The sequence below is a fragment of the Kogia breviceps genome, chromosome 2 (assembly GCF_026419965.1).
Source record: "Kogia breviceps isolate mKogBre1 chromosome 2, mKogBre1 haplotype 1, whole genome shotgun sequence".
NCBI classification, from domain to species: Eukaryota; Metazoa; Chordata; class Mammalia; order Artiodactyla; family Physeteridae; genus Kogia; species Kogia breviceps.
In genome coordinates, this window is record NC_081311.1 from 135805459 (window position 1) to 135818491 (window position 13033).

At 36.4% G+C, this 13033-nt stretch overlaps 1 protein-coding gene across 1 annotated transcript in view; it reads right to left on the reverse strand.

Moving 5' to 3' along the window:
- The window catches only part of TTC21B (tetratricopeptide repeat domain 21B), an 89110-nt gene that overhangs the window by 16370 nt on the left and 59707 nt on the right, over positions 1-13033 (reverse strand). The window contains exon 23 of the mRNA XM_059052382.2: positions 90-240. Within this exon, the coding sequence (XP_058908365.1) occupies positions 90-240 (151 nt within the window). The remainder of the gene's footprint in view (positions 1-89; positions 241-13033) is intronic.

Here is a 13033-nt window from a genome sequence, read left to right on the forward strand (position 1 = left end):
CAGAATTTTTAATATTCAAAGTATATTGTACTTTAGTCACAATGAGGAAAACAACCTATTATGGAGAATTTACTTGCCAATAAATTTACCAAAGATATAATCCTTTACAGTACTGAAATCCTGGCTCCAGTTTTGCTCTGGAGTTACGTTTCTCAGCCATTAAGAAAAATCTTGGAACATCCTCAAGTTTTCCACATCTTCTTAGGAGATCAATTAAACGAGCTAATGTCATATAATTATCTAGAAACAAAGAACATTTCAGTTATGGACACTTTATAGCTTTTGTTTTGATGGTTAAAATCCTACTTCATTAAATTATACTTTGCTTCAAATGAAGTGCAATTTAAATATAAATTTAAATTTAGTGCCTTAGGGGTTATAAGTCCCTAAAGAGACTGTGCAGACAACAGATGAGTTATCAAATGATAAGGGATGGGCTGGTCTGGTCATAGTGAGAGAATGTTCAATATAGGCAAATCCATAAAAATGTACATTTGTTGTGCCTTACTTTTCAATCGTCATTCCTGGGACCAAAACCTTCTAGAAACAGCCTCTGTATAATCTAAACTCTTAAATGTAAAATTCAGGAGAATCAATTTGATTGCACAGGAGAAGTCTACCTCTGAGACCTGCTTTCCTACTTACTGCAGCTAGGAAGTGGGTGAGAACAGTACACGTTGATGATAATGTTTAGGGTGAGCAATAATTTTACTCCAGACTTGCCTTAAGGTGTACATGTACCTAACACACTTGATACCAGCTTACCATAACATACTTACCAGCTTACCTTAACATACTAGTCCCAGTATTTTAATCCTATTTTGTCTTCTAAGGAAAAAGACTAGTTATTTAGTCCCAGGTATAATATCCTGGCAGATTTCTAGAATGGCTTCTTCTAATTCTATTCAGTTCTTTCTCATCACTAAGATACTAAATTTTGAGAATCATGTTAATACATTTTAAGATAGTGAAAATAATGTATGGACACTTGAGAAAATCTGGAAAAGTACAGAAAAGTATAAAGGAGAAAAATAAATCACTCATATTCCCACCAACTAGAGATTACCATATTTTGGTACTTTTCCTGTCATATATTTATGAGTAAAAATCAATCTATAAATATTTAAATGTAAACAGTGAAATATGTTGCTTACATATATACAAAGTTGGAGTCACACTTGGGGTTCTGATTTTGATTCAACATTATATAGTAAACATTTCCCAACTATCATTAAATGGACTTCAAAAACACTTTAGTGACTGCATAATATTCTATTATATTGATGGCTCACATTTTATTTCTCTATAGTTGTGTTTTTTATGTATTAATATTTGGGCTCACAAGTTTCAATTAGCACAGGACTCACAGTAGGGAATTTACAAAAATCCTTATTTATATAAACTATTCGATTCACTTTGATAGGGTGAATTCCTAGAATTAAAACACACGCAGAAACAAAAACTTTTGGAAGAAATTTATCCTGATTCTATTTTTCCAAGAAAAGAGAAGATACCATATAATCCAGCACTTTCACTTCTGGGTATATACCCCCAAGAACTGAAAGCAGGCACCTAATCAAATATTTGTATACCAGTGTTCACAGCAGCATTATTCACAGTAGCCAAAGGTGGAAACCCAAATGTCCACCAATGGATGCATGGATAAACAAAACATGATATATACATATAATGGCATATTATTCAACTTAAAAAGGAAATTCTGACATGATACAACATGGATAACCCTTGAAGACATATTAGGTGAAATAAGCCAGACAAAAAAGGACAATACTGTATGATTCCACTTGTATAAGGTATCTAGAGGAATCAAATTCATAGAGGCAGAAAGTAGCTGGTGGAGGCCAGGGCCTACAGGGAATGGTGAGTTAGTGTACAGAATTTCAGTTTGGAATGATGAAAAAGTTCTTGAGATGGATCATGGTGATGGTTACACAAAAATGTGAATGTACTTAATGCCACTGAACAATACACTTAAGAATGGCTAACATGGCAAATTTTACATGTTTTAGCAAAATATCATTAAAAAAGGAACCTCCGTAGGCTTTGCATCCACTCTTTTACATGTCAAAATAATCCAGGTTAACATCATCATTTGCCTTTAAAAAATTTTTTGATGTATAGTTGATTTACAATGTTGTGTGAATTTCTGCTGTATAGAAAAGTTATTCAGTTACACATATATATACTTTTTAAAATATTCTTTTCCGTTGTGGTTAATCACAGGATACTAAATATAGTTCTTTGTGCTATACAGTAGGACACTGCTGTTTATTCATTCCACATATAATAGCTTACCCTGCTGACCCCAACCTCCCACGCCATCCCTCCTCCAGCCCCCTCTGCCATGGCAACCATAAATCTGTTCTCTATGTCCTTGAATCTGTTTTGTAGATAGGTTCATTTGAGTTGTATTTTAGATTCCACATATAAGTGATATTATATGGTATTTGTCTTTCTCTTTCTGACTTACTTCCCTTAGTATGATAATCTCTAGTTGCATCCCTGTTGCTGCAAATGGCATTATTTCTTTTTTTATGGCTGAGTAGTATTCCATTGTATACATGTACCATATCTTCTTTATCCATTCCTCTATCAATGGACATTTAAATTGTTTCCATGTCTTGGCTACTGTGAATAGTGCTATGAACACAGGGGTGCATGTTTCTTTTTCGATTAGAGTTTTGTCTGGATATATGCCCAGGAGTGGGATTGCTGGATCATAAAATGTAATTCTATTTTTAGTTTTCTCAGGAACCTCCATACTGTTTTCCATAGTATCTGTACCAACTTACATTCCCACCAAAAGTGCAGGAGGGTTCCCTTTTCTCCACATCCTCTTCAGCATTTGTTATTTATAGATTTTTAAGTGATGGACATTCTGACCAGTGTGAGGTGGTACTTCACTGTAGTTTTGATTTGCATTTCTCTAATAATTAGCGATGTTGAACATCTTTTCATGTGGCTATTGGCCATTTGTATTTATTCTCTGGAGAAATGTCTATTTAGGTCTTCTATCCATTTTTCAATTGGGTTGTATTTTTATTGTTGAGTTGTATGAGCTGTTTGTATATTTTGGAAATTAAGCCCTTGTTAGTTGTATCATTTGCAAATATTTTCCCCCTTTCTGTGGGCTGTCCTTTTATTTTGTTTATGGTTTCCTTTCCTGTGCAGAAGCTTTACCCTTTCAAACAACCAGCTCTTGGTTTTACTGATATTTTCTATTTCTTTAATCTCTACCTTTATTTCCTTTATGATCTTCATTATTTCCTTCCTTCTGCTGACTTCAGGTTTTGTTTTTTCTTATTTTTCTAATTCTTTTAAGTGGTAGATTAGGCTGTTTAAGATTTTTCTTGTTTTTTTGGGGAAGGCCTATATTGCTATAACCTTCCCTCTAAGAAATGCTTTTGCCGTACCCCAAAGATTTTGTATGGTTGTGTTTTCATTGTCTCCAGGCATTTTAAAATTTCCTCTTTGATTTCATTGTTTATCCACTGGTTTTTTAGCAGCATGCTGTTTAGTCTCCATGAAATCATTTTTTTTTCTCATTTTTTTTTCTGTGGTTGATTTCTAGGTTTATGCCATTGTTGTCAGAAAAGATGCTTGAGATAATTTCTATACTCTTAAATTTGTTGAGGCCTGTCTTGTGCCCTAGTATGTGGTCAGTCCTAGAGAATGTTTCATGTGCACTTGAGAAGAATGTGTATTCTGTTTTTTTAGATGTAATGTCCTGAACATATCAATTAAGTCTAACTGTTCCAACTATATCATTTAGGATCTCTGTTGCCTTAGTGATTTTCTGTCCAGAAGAACTGTGAGTGGGGTGTAAATGTCTCCTACTATTATTGTATTCTTGTCAATTTCTCCCTTTAGTATTTGTTTTATGTATTTGGGTGCTTCTATATTAAGTACATATATGTTGATGAGTATAAAATCCTCCTCTTGTATTGAACCTTTTAACATTATATAGTGTCCTTCTTTATCTATCTTTATGGTCTTTGTTCTAACGTCTATTTTGTCTGATATGAGCAATGAAACTTCTGATTTCTTTTTATTTCCATTTGCATGAAATATCTTTTTCCATCCATTCACTTTCAACCTATGTGTGTCCTTTGCCCTAATGTGGGTCTCTTGTAGGCAGCATATTGTAGGCTGTTTTCTTTATCCAATCTGCCACTCTGTGTCTTTTGATTGGAGCATTTACTCCATTGACATTTAAGGTAGTTATTGATAGATATGTATTTATTGCATTTTAACCTTGTTTTCCCGTTGATTTTATATTTCTGCTTGGTCCCCCCCTTTTTTTTCTTTTTGTTTTTCCTTTTGTGGTTTGATTATTTTCTTTTGTATTATACTAATGTTCTCTTCTTTTTGGTTTCTGTGAATCTAGTGTATGTTTTTGACTTCTGGTTACCTTGTTTTTCAAGTATGTTAACCCCATCTTATATCTACTTGCCTTAGACTGGTAGTCATATATGCTCAAACACATTCTAGGAAATGAAAAAAAATCCACTTTTTCTTACTCTCCTCACCCATCTTTTTACATCTTCATGTTTTCCTTTTGCTATTCATTGTGGTTATCATCACTTTCACAGAAATTTTCTGATTTTTTTTTTTTAATCTGTGTACTGGCTTATTCAGGTGATTTGCTTTCCAATTGTGATTTTCTCTTTCCTATATATTCTTACTTCTTTTCTATTTAGAGAAGACTTTTCAATATTTCCTTAAGGATAGGTTTAGTGTTGCTGTATTCTTTTAGCTTTTGCTTATCTGAGACATTTTTTTTTACATATCAATAAAGCTGTTCTTACATTGTTGTTTTTTTAATTTTTACTTTATATTGGAGTACAGTCAAGTGTTCAGCAAAGTGATTCAGTTATACACACACATGTATCTTTTCCCATTTAGGTTATTAGAGAATATTAAGCAGAGTTCCCTGTGCTATACAGTAGGTCCTTATCTCTTTTAAATATAGTAGTGTGTATGTATCAATCCCAAACTCCCAATTTATCCCTTCCCCCCAACCTTTCCCATTTGGTAACCATAAGTTTGTTTTCTAAGTCTGTGAGTCTGTTTCTGCTTTGTAAATAAGTTCATTTGTATCATTTTTTTTTGGATTCTGCATATAGTGACATCATATGATATTTGTCTGTCTGACTCACTTCACTCAATATGATAATCTCCAGGTCCATCCATGTTGCTGCAAATGGCATTACTTTGTTCTTTTTATTGGCTGAGTAATATTCCATTGGATATATGTACTACATCTTCTTTACCCATTCATCTGTTGATGGACGTTTAGGTTGCTTCCATGTCTTGGCTACTGTAAACAGTGCTGCAATGAACATTGGGAAGCATGTATCTTTTTGAATTATGGTTTTCTCTGGATATATGCCCAGGAGTGGGATTGCCAGATGATATATATGGTAGCTCTATTTTTAGTTTTTTAAGGAACCTCCATACTATTCTCCATAGTGGCTGTATCAATTTACATTGCCACCAACAGTGCAGGAGGGTTCTCTTTCCTCCACACCCTCTCCAGCATTTATTGTTTGTAGACTTTTTGATGATGGCCCTTCTGACTGGTGTAAGGTGATACTTCATTGTAGTTTTGATTTGCATTCCTCTAGTAATTAGTGGTGTTGAGCATCTTTTCATGTGCCTGGTGGCCATCTAAATGTCTTATTTGGAGAAACGTCTATTTAGGTCTTCTGCCCAATTTTTGATTGGGTTGTTTGTTTGCTAGTGAGCTGCATGAGGTGTTCATAGATTTTGGAGATTAATCCCTTGTTAGTCACATCATTTGCAAATACTTTCTATCATTCTGTGGGTTGTCTTTTTGTTTTGTTTATGGTTTCCTTTGCTGTGCAACAGCTTTTGAGTTTAATTAGGTCTCATTTACTTATTTTTGTTTTTATTTTCATTACTCTAGGAGGTGGATGAAAAAGGTATTGCTCAGATTTATGCTGAAGAGTGTTCTGCTTATGTTTTCCTCAAGGAGTTTTATAGCATCAGGCCTTACATTTAGGTCTTTAATACATTTTAAGTTTATTTTTCAAAAGGGTGTTACATGTACCAAAATGTTCATTGCAGCTCTGTTTACAACAGCCAGGACAGGGAAGCAACCTAAGTGTCCACCAACAGATGAATGGATAAAGAAGATGTGGCACATATATACAGTGGAATATCACTCAGCCATAAAAAGAAACAAAATTGAGTTATTTGTAGTGAGGTGGATGGACCTAGAGTCTGTCAAACAGAGTGAAGTAAGTCAGAAAGAGAAAAACAAAATACCGTATGCTAACACATATATAGGGAATCTAAAAAAAAAGAAGTCATGAAGAACCTAGGGGCAAGACGGGAATAAAAACACAGACCTACTAGAGAATGGACGTGAGGATATGGGGAGCAGGAAGAGTAAGCTGGGACAAAGTGAGAGCGTAGCATGGACATATATACACTACCAAATGTAAAATAGATAGCTAGTGTGATGCAGCTGCATAGCCCTGGGAAATCAGCTCGGTGCTTTGTAATGACCTAGAGGGGTGGGATAAGGAGGGTGGGAGGGAGGGAGACACAAGAGAGAAGAGATATGGGGGCATATGCATATGTATAACTGATTCACTTTGTTATAAATCAGAAACTAACACACCATCGTAAAGCAATTAAACTCCAATAAAGATGTAAAAAAAAAAAAGGGTGTTAAAGAATGTTCTAATTTCATTCTTTTACATCTAACTGTCCAGTTTTCCCAGCACAATTTACTAAAGAGATGTCTTTTCACCATCGTATAGTTTTGCCTCTTTTGTAATAAGATTAACAGACCATAGGTGCATGGTTTTATTTCTGGGCTTTCTATCCTGATCCATTGATCTATATCTCTGTTTTTGTGCCACTACCAAACTGTCTTGATGACTGTAGCTTTGTAGAATACTCTGAAGTCAGGGAACCTGATTCCTCCAGCTCCATTTTTCTTTCTGAAGATTACTTTGGCTATTGGGGTCTTTTGTGTCTCTGTACAAATTTTAAATGTTTTGTTCTAGGTCTGTGAAAAATGCCATTGGTAACCTGCTAGAGATTGCAGTGAACCTGTCGATTGCCTTAGGGAGTATAGTCATTGTGATGATATTGATTCTTCCAATCCAAGAACATGTTATATCTTTCCACCTGTTTGTGTCATCATTGATTTCTTTCATTGGTGTCTTATAGTTTTCAGAATTACAGGTGTTTTGTCTTCTTAGGTTTATTCCTGAATATTTTATTCTTTTTGATGAGATGGTAAATGGGATTGTTTCTTCAATTTCTCTTTCTGATCTTTCGTTGTTAGTGTATAGGAATGCAAGAGGATTCTGTGTATTAATTTTGTATCCTGCAACTTTACTGAATTCATTGATGGATTCCAGTAGTTTTCTGGTGGCATCTTTAGAATTTTCTATGTATAGTATCATGTCATCTGGAAACAGTGACAGTTTTACTTCTTTTCCAATTTGGATTCCCTTTATTTCATTTACTTCTCTGATTGCCATGGCTAGGACTTCCAAAACTATGTTGAATAAAAGTGGCAAGAGAGAACATCCTTGTCTTGTTCCTGATGTTAGAGGAAATGCTTTCAGCTTTTCACCATTGAGTATGATGTTAGCTGTAGGTCTGTCATATATGGCCTTTATTATGTTGAGGTATGTTCTCTCTATTCCCACTTTCTGGAGAGTTTTTGTCATAAATCAGTGTTGAATTTTGTCAAAAGCTTTTTCTGCATCTATTGAGATGATTATATGGTTTTTATTCTTCTGTTTGTTGACAGGTGTATCACACTGACTGATTTGTGGACATTGAAAAATCCTTGCATCCCTGCGATAAATCCCACTTGACCATAGTGTATGATCCTTTTAATGTATTGTTGGATTTGGTTTGGTAGTATTTTGTTGAGTGTTTTTGCATCTGTGTTCATCAGTAATATTGGCCTGTAGTTTTCTTTTTTTTCTGGTATCTTTGTCTGGTTTTGGTATCAGGATGATGGTGGCCTCATAAAATGAGTTTGGGAGTGTTCCTTCCTCTGCAGTATTTTGGAATACTTTCAGAAGAATAGGTGTTAAATCTCTAAATGTTTGATAGAATTCACCTGTGAAGTCATCTGGTCCTGCACTTTTGTTTGTTGGAAGTTTTTTTTTTTTATCACAATTTCAATTTCAGTACTTGTGATTGGTCTATTCATATTTGCAATTTCTTCCTGATTCAGTATTGGGGGATTGTATCTTTCTAAGAGTTTGTCATTTCTTCCAGGTTGTCCATCTTGTTGGCATATAGTTGCTTGTAGTGTCTCTAATGATCCTTTATATTTCTGTGGTGTCCGTTGTAATTTCTCCTTTTTCATTTCTAATTTTATTGATTTGCACCCTTCTCCCTTTTTTTCTTAATGAGTCTGGCTAAAGGTTTCTCAGTTTTGTTTATCTTTTCAGAGAACCATCTTTTAGTTTCATTGACCTTTTGTATTGTTTTCTTCAACTGTTTCATTTATTTCTGCTGATCTTTATGATTTCTTTCCTTCTACTAACTTTAGGTTTTGTTTGCTCTTCTTTCTCTAGTTGCTTTAGGTGTAAGGTTAGGTTGTTTGTTTGAGCTTTTTCCTGTTTCCTGAGGTAAGCTTGCATTGCTATAACTTCCCTCTTAGAACTCCTTTTTCTGTGCCCCATAGGTTTTGGATCATTGTGTTTTGTCGACATTTGTCTCTAGGTATTTCTTGATTTCCTCTTTGATTTCTTCAGTGATCCACTGCTTCTTTAGTAGCATATTGTTTAAGCTTCATGTGTTTTTGTTTTTTAACAGATTTTTCTTGTAGTTGATTTCTAATCTCATAGCATTGTGGTTGAAAAGATGCTTGATATGATTTCCATCTTCTTAAATTAACCGCGGCTTGCTTTGAGGCCCAGCATGTGATGAGTCCTGGAGAATGTTCCATGTGCACTTGAGAAGAATGTGTATTCTGCTGCTTTTGGATGTAATGCTCTATAAATATCATTTAAGTTCACCTGGTCTAATGTGTCATTTAAGGCCTGTGTTTCCTTATTTTTTTTGTCCAGATGATCTGTCCACTGATGAAAGTTGGGTGTTAATGTCCCCCACTATTATTGTGTTACTGTCGATTTCTCCTTTTATGGCTGTTATTATTTGCCTTATATATTGCGGTGCTTCTATGTTGGGTGCATATATACTTAAAATTGTTGCATCTTTTTCTTGGATTGATCCATTGATCATTATGTAATGTCCTCCTCTGTCTCTTGCAACAATCTTTATTTTAAAGTCTATTTTATCTGATATGAGTATTGCTACTCCAGCTTTCTTTTGATTTCCATTTGCATGGAATATCTTTTTCCATCCCCTCACTTTCAGTCTGTATGTGTCTCTAGATCTGAAGTGGGTCTCTTGTAGACAGCATATACATATATACAGGTCTTGTTTTTGTAAACATTCAGCCAGTCTGTCTTTTGGTTGGGCTATTTAACACATTTACATCTAAGGTAATTATCGATATATATGTCCTGTTACTATTTTGTTAACTGTTTTGGATTTGTTTTTATAGGTCTTTTTTCTTCCCTTCCTCTTTTGTTCTCTTCTCTTGTGATTTGATGACTAACTTCAGTGCTGTGTTTGGATTTCTTTTTCTTTTCTGTGTATCTATTGTAGATTTTCAGTATGTGGTTACCATGAAGTGTTTTTTTTTTTCTTTAAAGATTTTTTGATGTGGAACAATTTTAAAGTCTTTATTGAATTTTGTTACAACATTGCTTCTGTTTTATATTTTGGTCTTTTGGCCCCAAGGCATCTGGGATCTCAGCTCCCCGACCAGGGATCGAACTTGCACCCCCTGCACTGGAAGGCAAAGTCTTAATCACTGTACCACCAGGGAAGTCCCTATCATGAGGTTTTGATATAGCAGTCTATGTATAAATAAGATTTTTTAAAGTTGCTGGTCTTTTAATTTTCAATGCATTTTCAGTATCCTGTATTTGTACTCTCCTCTTCTCATGATTGCTGGTTTTGATGTCATATTTGTGTGTGGATGATTTTCTACCTCTGTGCTTCCTGTACTGGGGTATCTGTTTCCTTCTTTACGTTTGGAAAGTTTTCTGCCATAATTTCTTCAAATGCATTTTCCATCCCCTATTCTCTTTCTTCCCCTACTGAAATCCCTATTATGCATAAATTTGCATGGTTTCTATTATCCCATAGGTCTCTTATATTGTTTTCATTGTTTTTCATTTGGCTTTCTGTCTTCTGTCCTGATTGGGTGATTTCCAATATTCTATCTTCCAGGTCACTTATTCATTCTTCTGCATTATTTCTTCTGCTATTCATTGCCTTTAGTTCAGTCTTTGTCTTGACAAATTAGTTTTCTAATTTTTCTTGGTTCCTCTTTATAGTTTATAGCTCCTTTTTACAGTATTCTGCATTTCTTTTGACAGCCTTTCTTAATTCCTTCAGTATTTTCATTATCTCCTTTTTGAAACTGGTGTCTATTAGACTGAAGAGATGTTTCATTGTTCTTTCAGGGGAATTCTCTTGGTCTTTTAACTGGGAGTGGTTCCTCTGCTTCTTCATTTTATTTATATTTCTCTTATTCTGTGAGTTTAGGAGAAACAGTTATCTATTGTGGTCTTGGAGGGCTATTTATATGTGGGAGCATCCCTGTGTAGCTCGTGTGGGTTTAATATTTTTGGTGCAAGGGCTGTTTTTAGTTTGGATGCCTGTCGCCGCTTTCCTCAGTATGTGCTGGTTGTTATCCCCTTGAAGGGGGTGCATAGATGCAGCAGCTGGTGCCTGGTTATGGCGTTTTCAGCAGTGGTGGCAGCTCACGCGCACCCTTGGAGCACACAATGGGAGCACAGGTGGCTCACAACTGCTCCTGGAGTCCAGTTGGGTGGAGTCGGTGGCTTGAGACCACTCCTAAAGTACAGGGGTAGTGGTGGCTCACAGTTAGTCCTGAAGCCTAGGGGACAGTGGTGGCTCACGATTGCTTTTGGAGCTCATGCAGGCTGTGTCTTGCCACCTGAAAGCTCATGCAGGAAAAAAAGCTGTAATGGTGGGCCCCACCCCTCCCCTTGCGCACCACCCACACAATGGCGCCTGGCCTCTAAGGCAGCCAGGCTTCCTGTGAGTACACCCGTGGGCGCAGCTGCACCAGACTCCAGCCTCTTCAGGGTGTTTCCATGCAGCCCACCCCAGTCCTCTCCCGGGGTCTGATCTCCAAAGCCTGAGGTTCCGCACCCAGCCCCCACCAGCACTGGCAGATGTGTGTTTCAGACTGCGGATTGCAGAGTGGTGGCACTGACCATCTGTGCAGGTCTCTCCATTCTAGCTGCTGCAAACCGGTTGCTGCATTCTCCTCTGAGGCTCAGAAGCGCCCCCTCTGTCCCGGCTGATCTCCCCATCAGGGGACTTCCCTGGGTGCAGGAACCTTTCCTCTTTCATAGCTCCCTCCCAGGGGAGCAGGTCTCATCCCCAATTCCTTTCTCACTTTCTTTTTTTCTTCCTTTTAAATTTTGTCCTACCCGGTTATGTGGAGATTTTCTTGCTCTTTCAGAGGTCTGAGGTCTTCTGCTAACATGCAGTAGATATTCAGTGAGAATCATTCCACATGTAGAGATATTTTTGATGTATTCGTGGGAGCAGATGAGTTTCACATCCTACTACTCCACCATCTTGATCGCTTCCCCCCCACCATTTGCCTTTCTTGACCCATAATCTTGGGTTTCAAAATTTTGTTCTCTCAGCCTTCTGATATCACTAAAAAGAGGAGCGCAATCAGAATATAGTTTCAGAAAGAGGATTCGAATATTGGTCTTATCCTTTATGCGAATTCCAGCACATTACCCAAATTCTCTGAGTCTAGAATCACTTACTTTCTTAAAACAGGATTATAATATTGACCTTCAGAGTGCCATGGAAACCAAATAAAAGCATGAAAGAGCTTTAAAACTATAAATGTCAATAGTACTATCTATAATGCCAAATATTTTGTTAAGAACTAGGATGACTACCCTATAATGAAGCCACAGAATCTAGAAGCTAAATTGGATTAGACAGGAAGTAAAGGTTGAAATTTCTGGTCCCCAATTGTTTGTATGATGTTGCTAATGTGTGTGATATATAATATCACTGATATTACCTAAAGTCAACCTTGGGAGGACAGTTTCTTGAATAATTATCACCTTACAATATTACTGAAGTGCATTCATTATTAGTTGAAGTTATAATTACCATTGATAGGTTAGATTACATTAACTTGTCTTTTGGTTAACCATGAAATCTGACAAGGAACATTTCTGCACTTCTCTGTCAAAAGCTGAAATGTATTATATTCTGAAAAGTTAGTTCATGTTTATTAATGAACAGTCAGAAAATATCAAGAAAAACCATAATGTGATGTGATTAGACATGAAGTGCTATGGAATTACAATGCACAGAATTCCTATCTTTGCCTGGGGGAGGCAGAAGAGGTTTCACAGAGGATCAGACTTTTGAGTCTTGTTAAGCAGACAAAGGCATTCCAAGGGCAGGTGGCATGTGCAAAGACAGGGCTGAGAAGAGCATGGAGAGTGCTGGATGCTGAAGTAGAGGAAGAGGGATAAGAAATATGGATGGAAGGGTAATCCTGGGGTGTATTATTATCAAAATAATGCTGTATTTTAGACTTTACCCTGGAAAGTCATCCTAAATTTTAAGCAGAGGACTAGTTTTCCATATTTTAGAATTAATATGATAGTTCTTACAATGGCCTGGAACAGCAAGAGACTAGAGGCTGGAAGATCAGCTGGGAAACTGCACTAGTCTGGGTGAGAGGTAATAAAGTTCTTCAATTGAGTGGTAGGGCTAGGAGAAGATGGACAGGATGTGATAGTTAGCTATTCAGCAGAGAGAACTGATAGGACTTGCTAACCAATTAGTGTGAGGGAAGGGGAGAACTCAGGATGATTTGGAGATTCTGAGAGAGAAAAGGTTTGTAATCTGACAAGAGAGC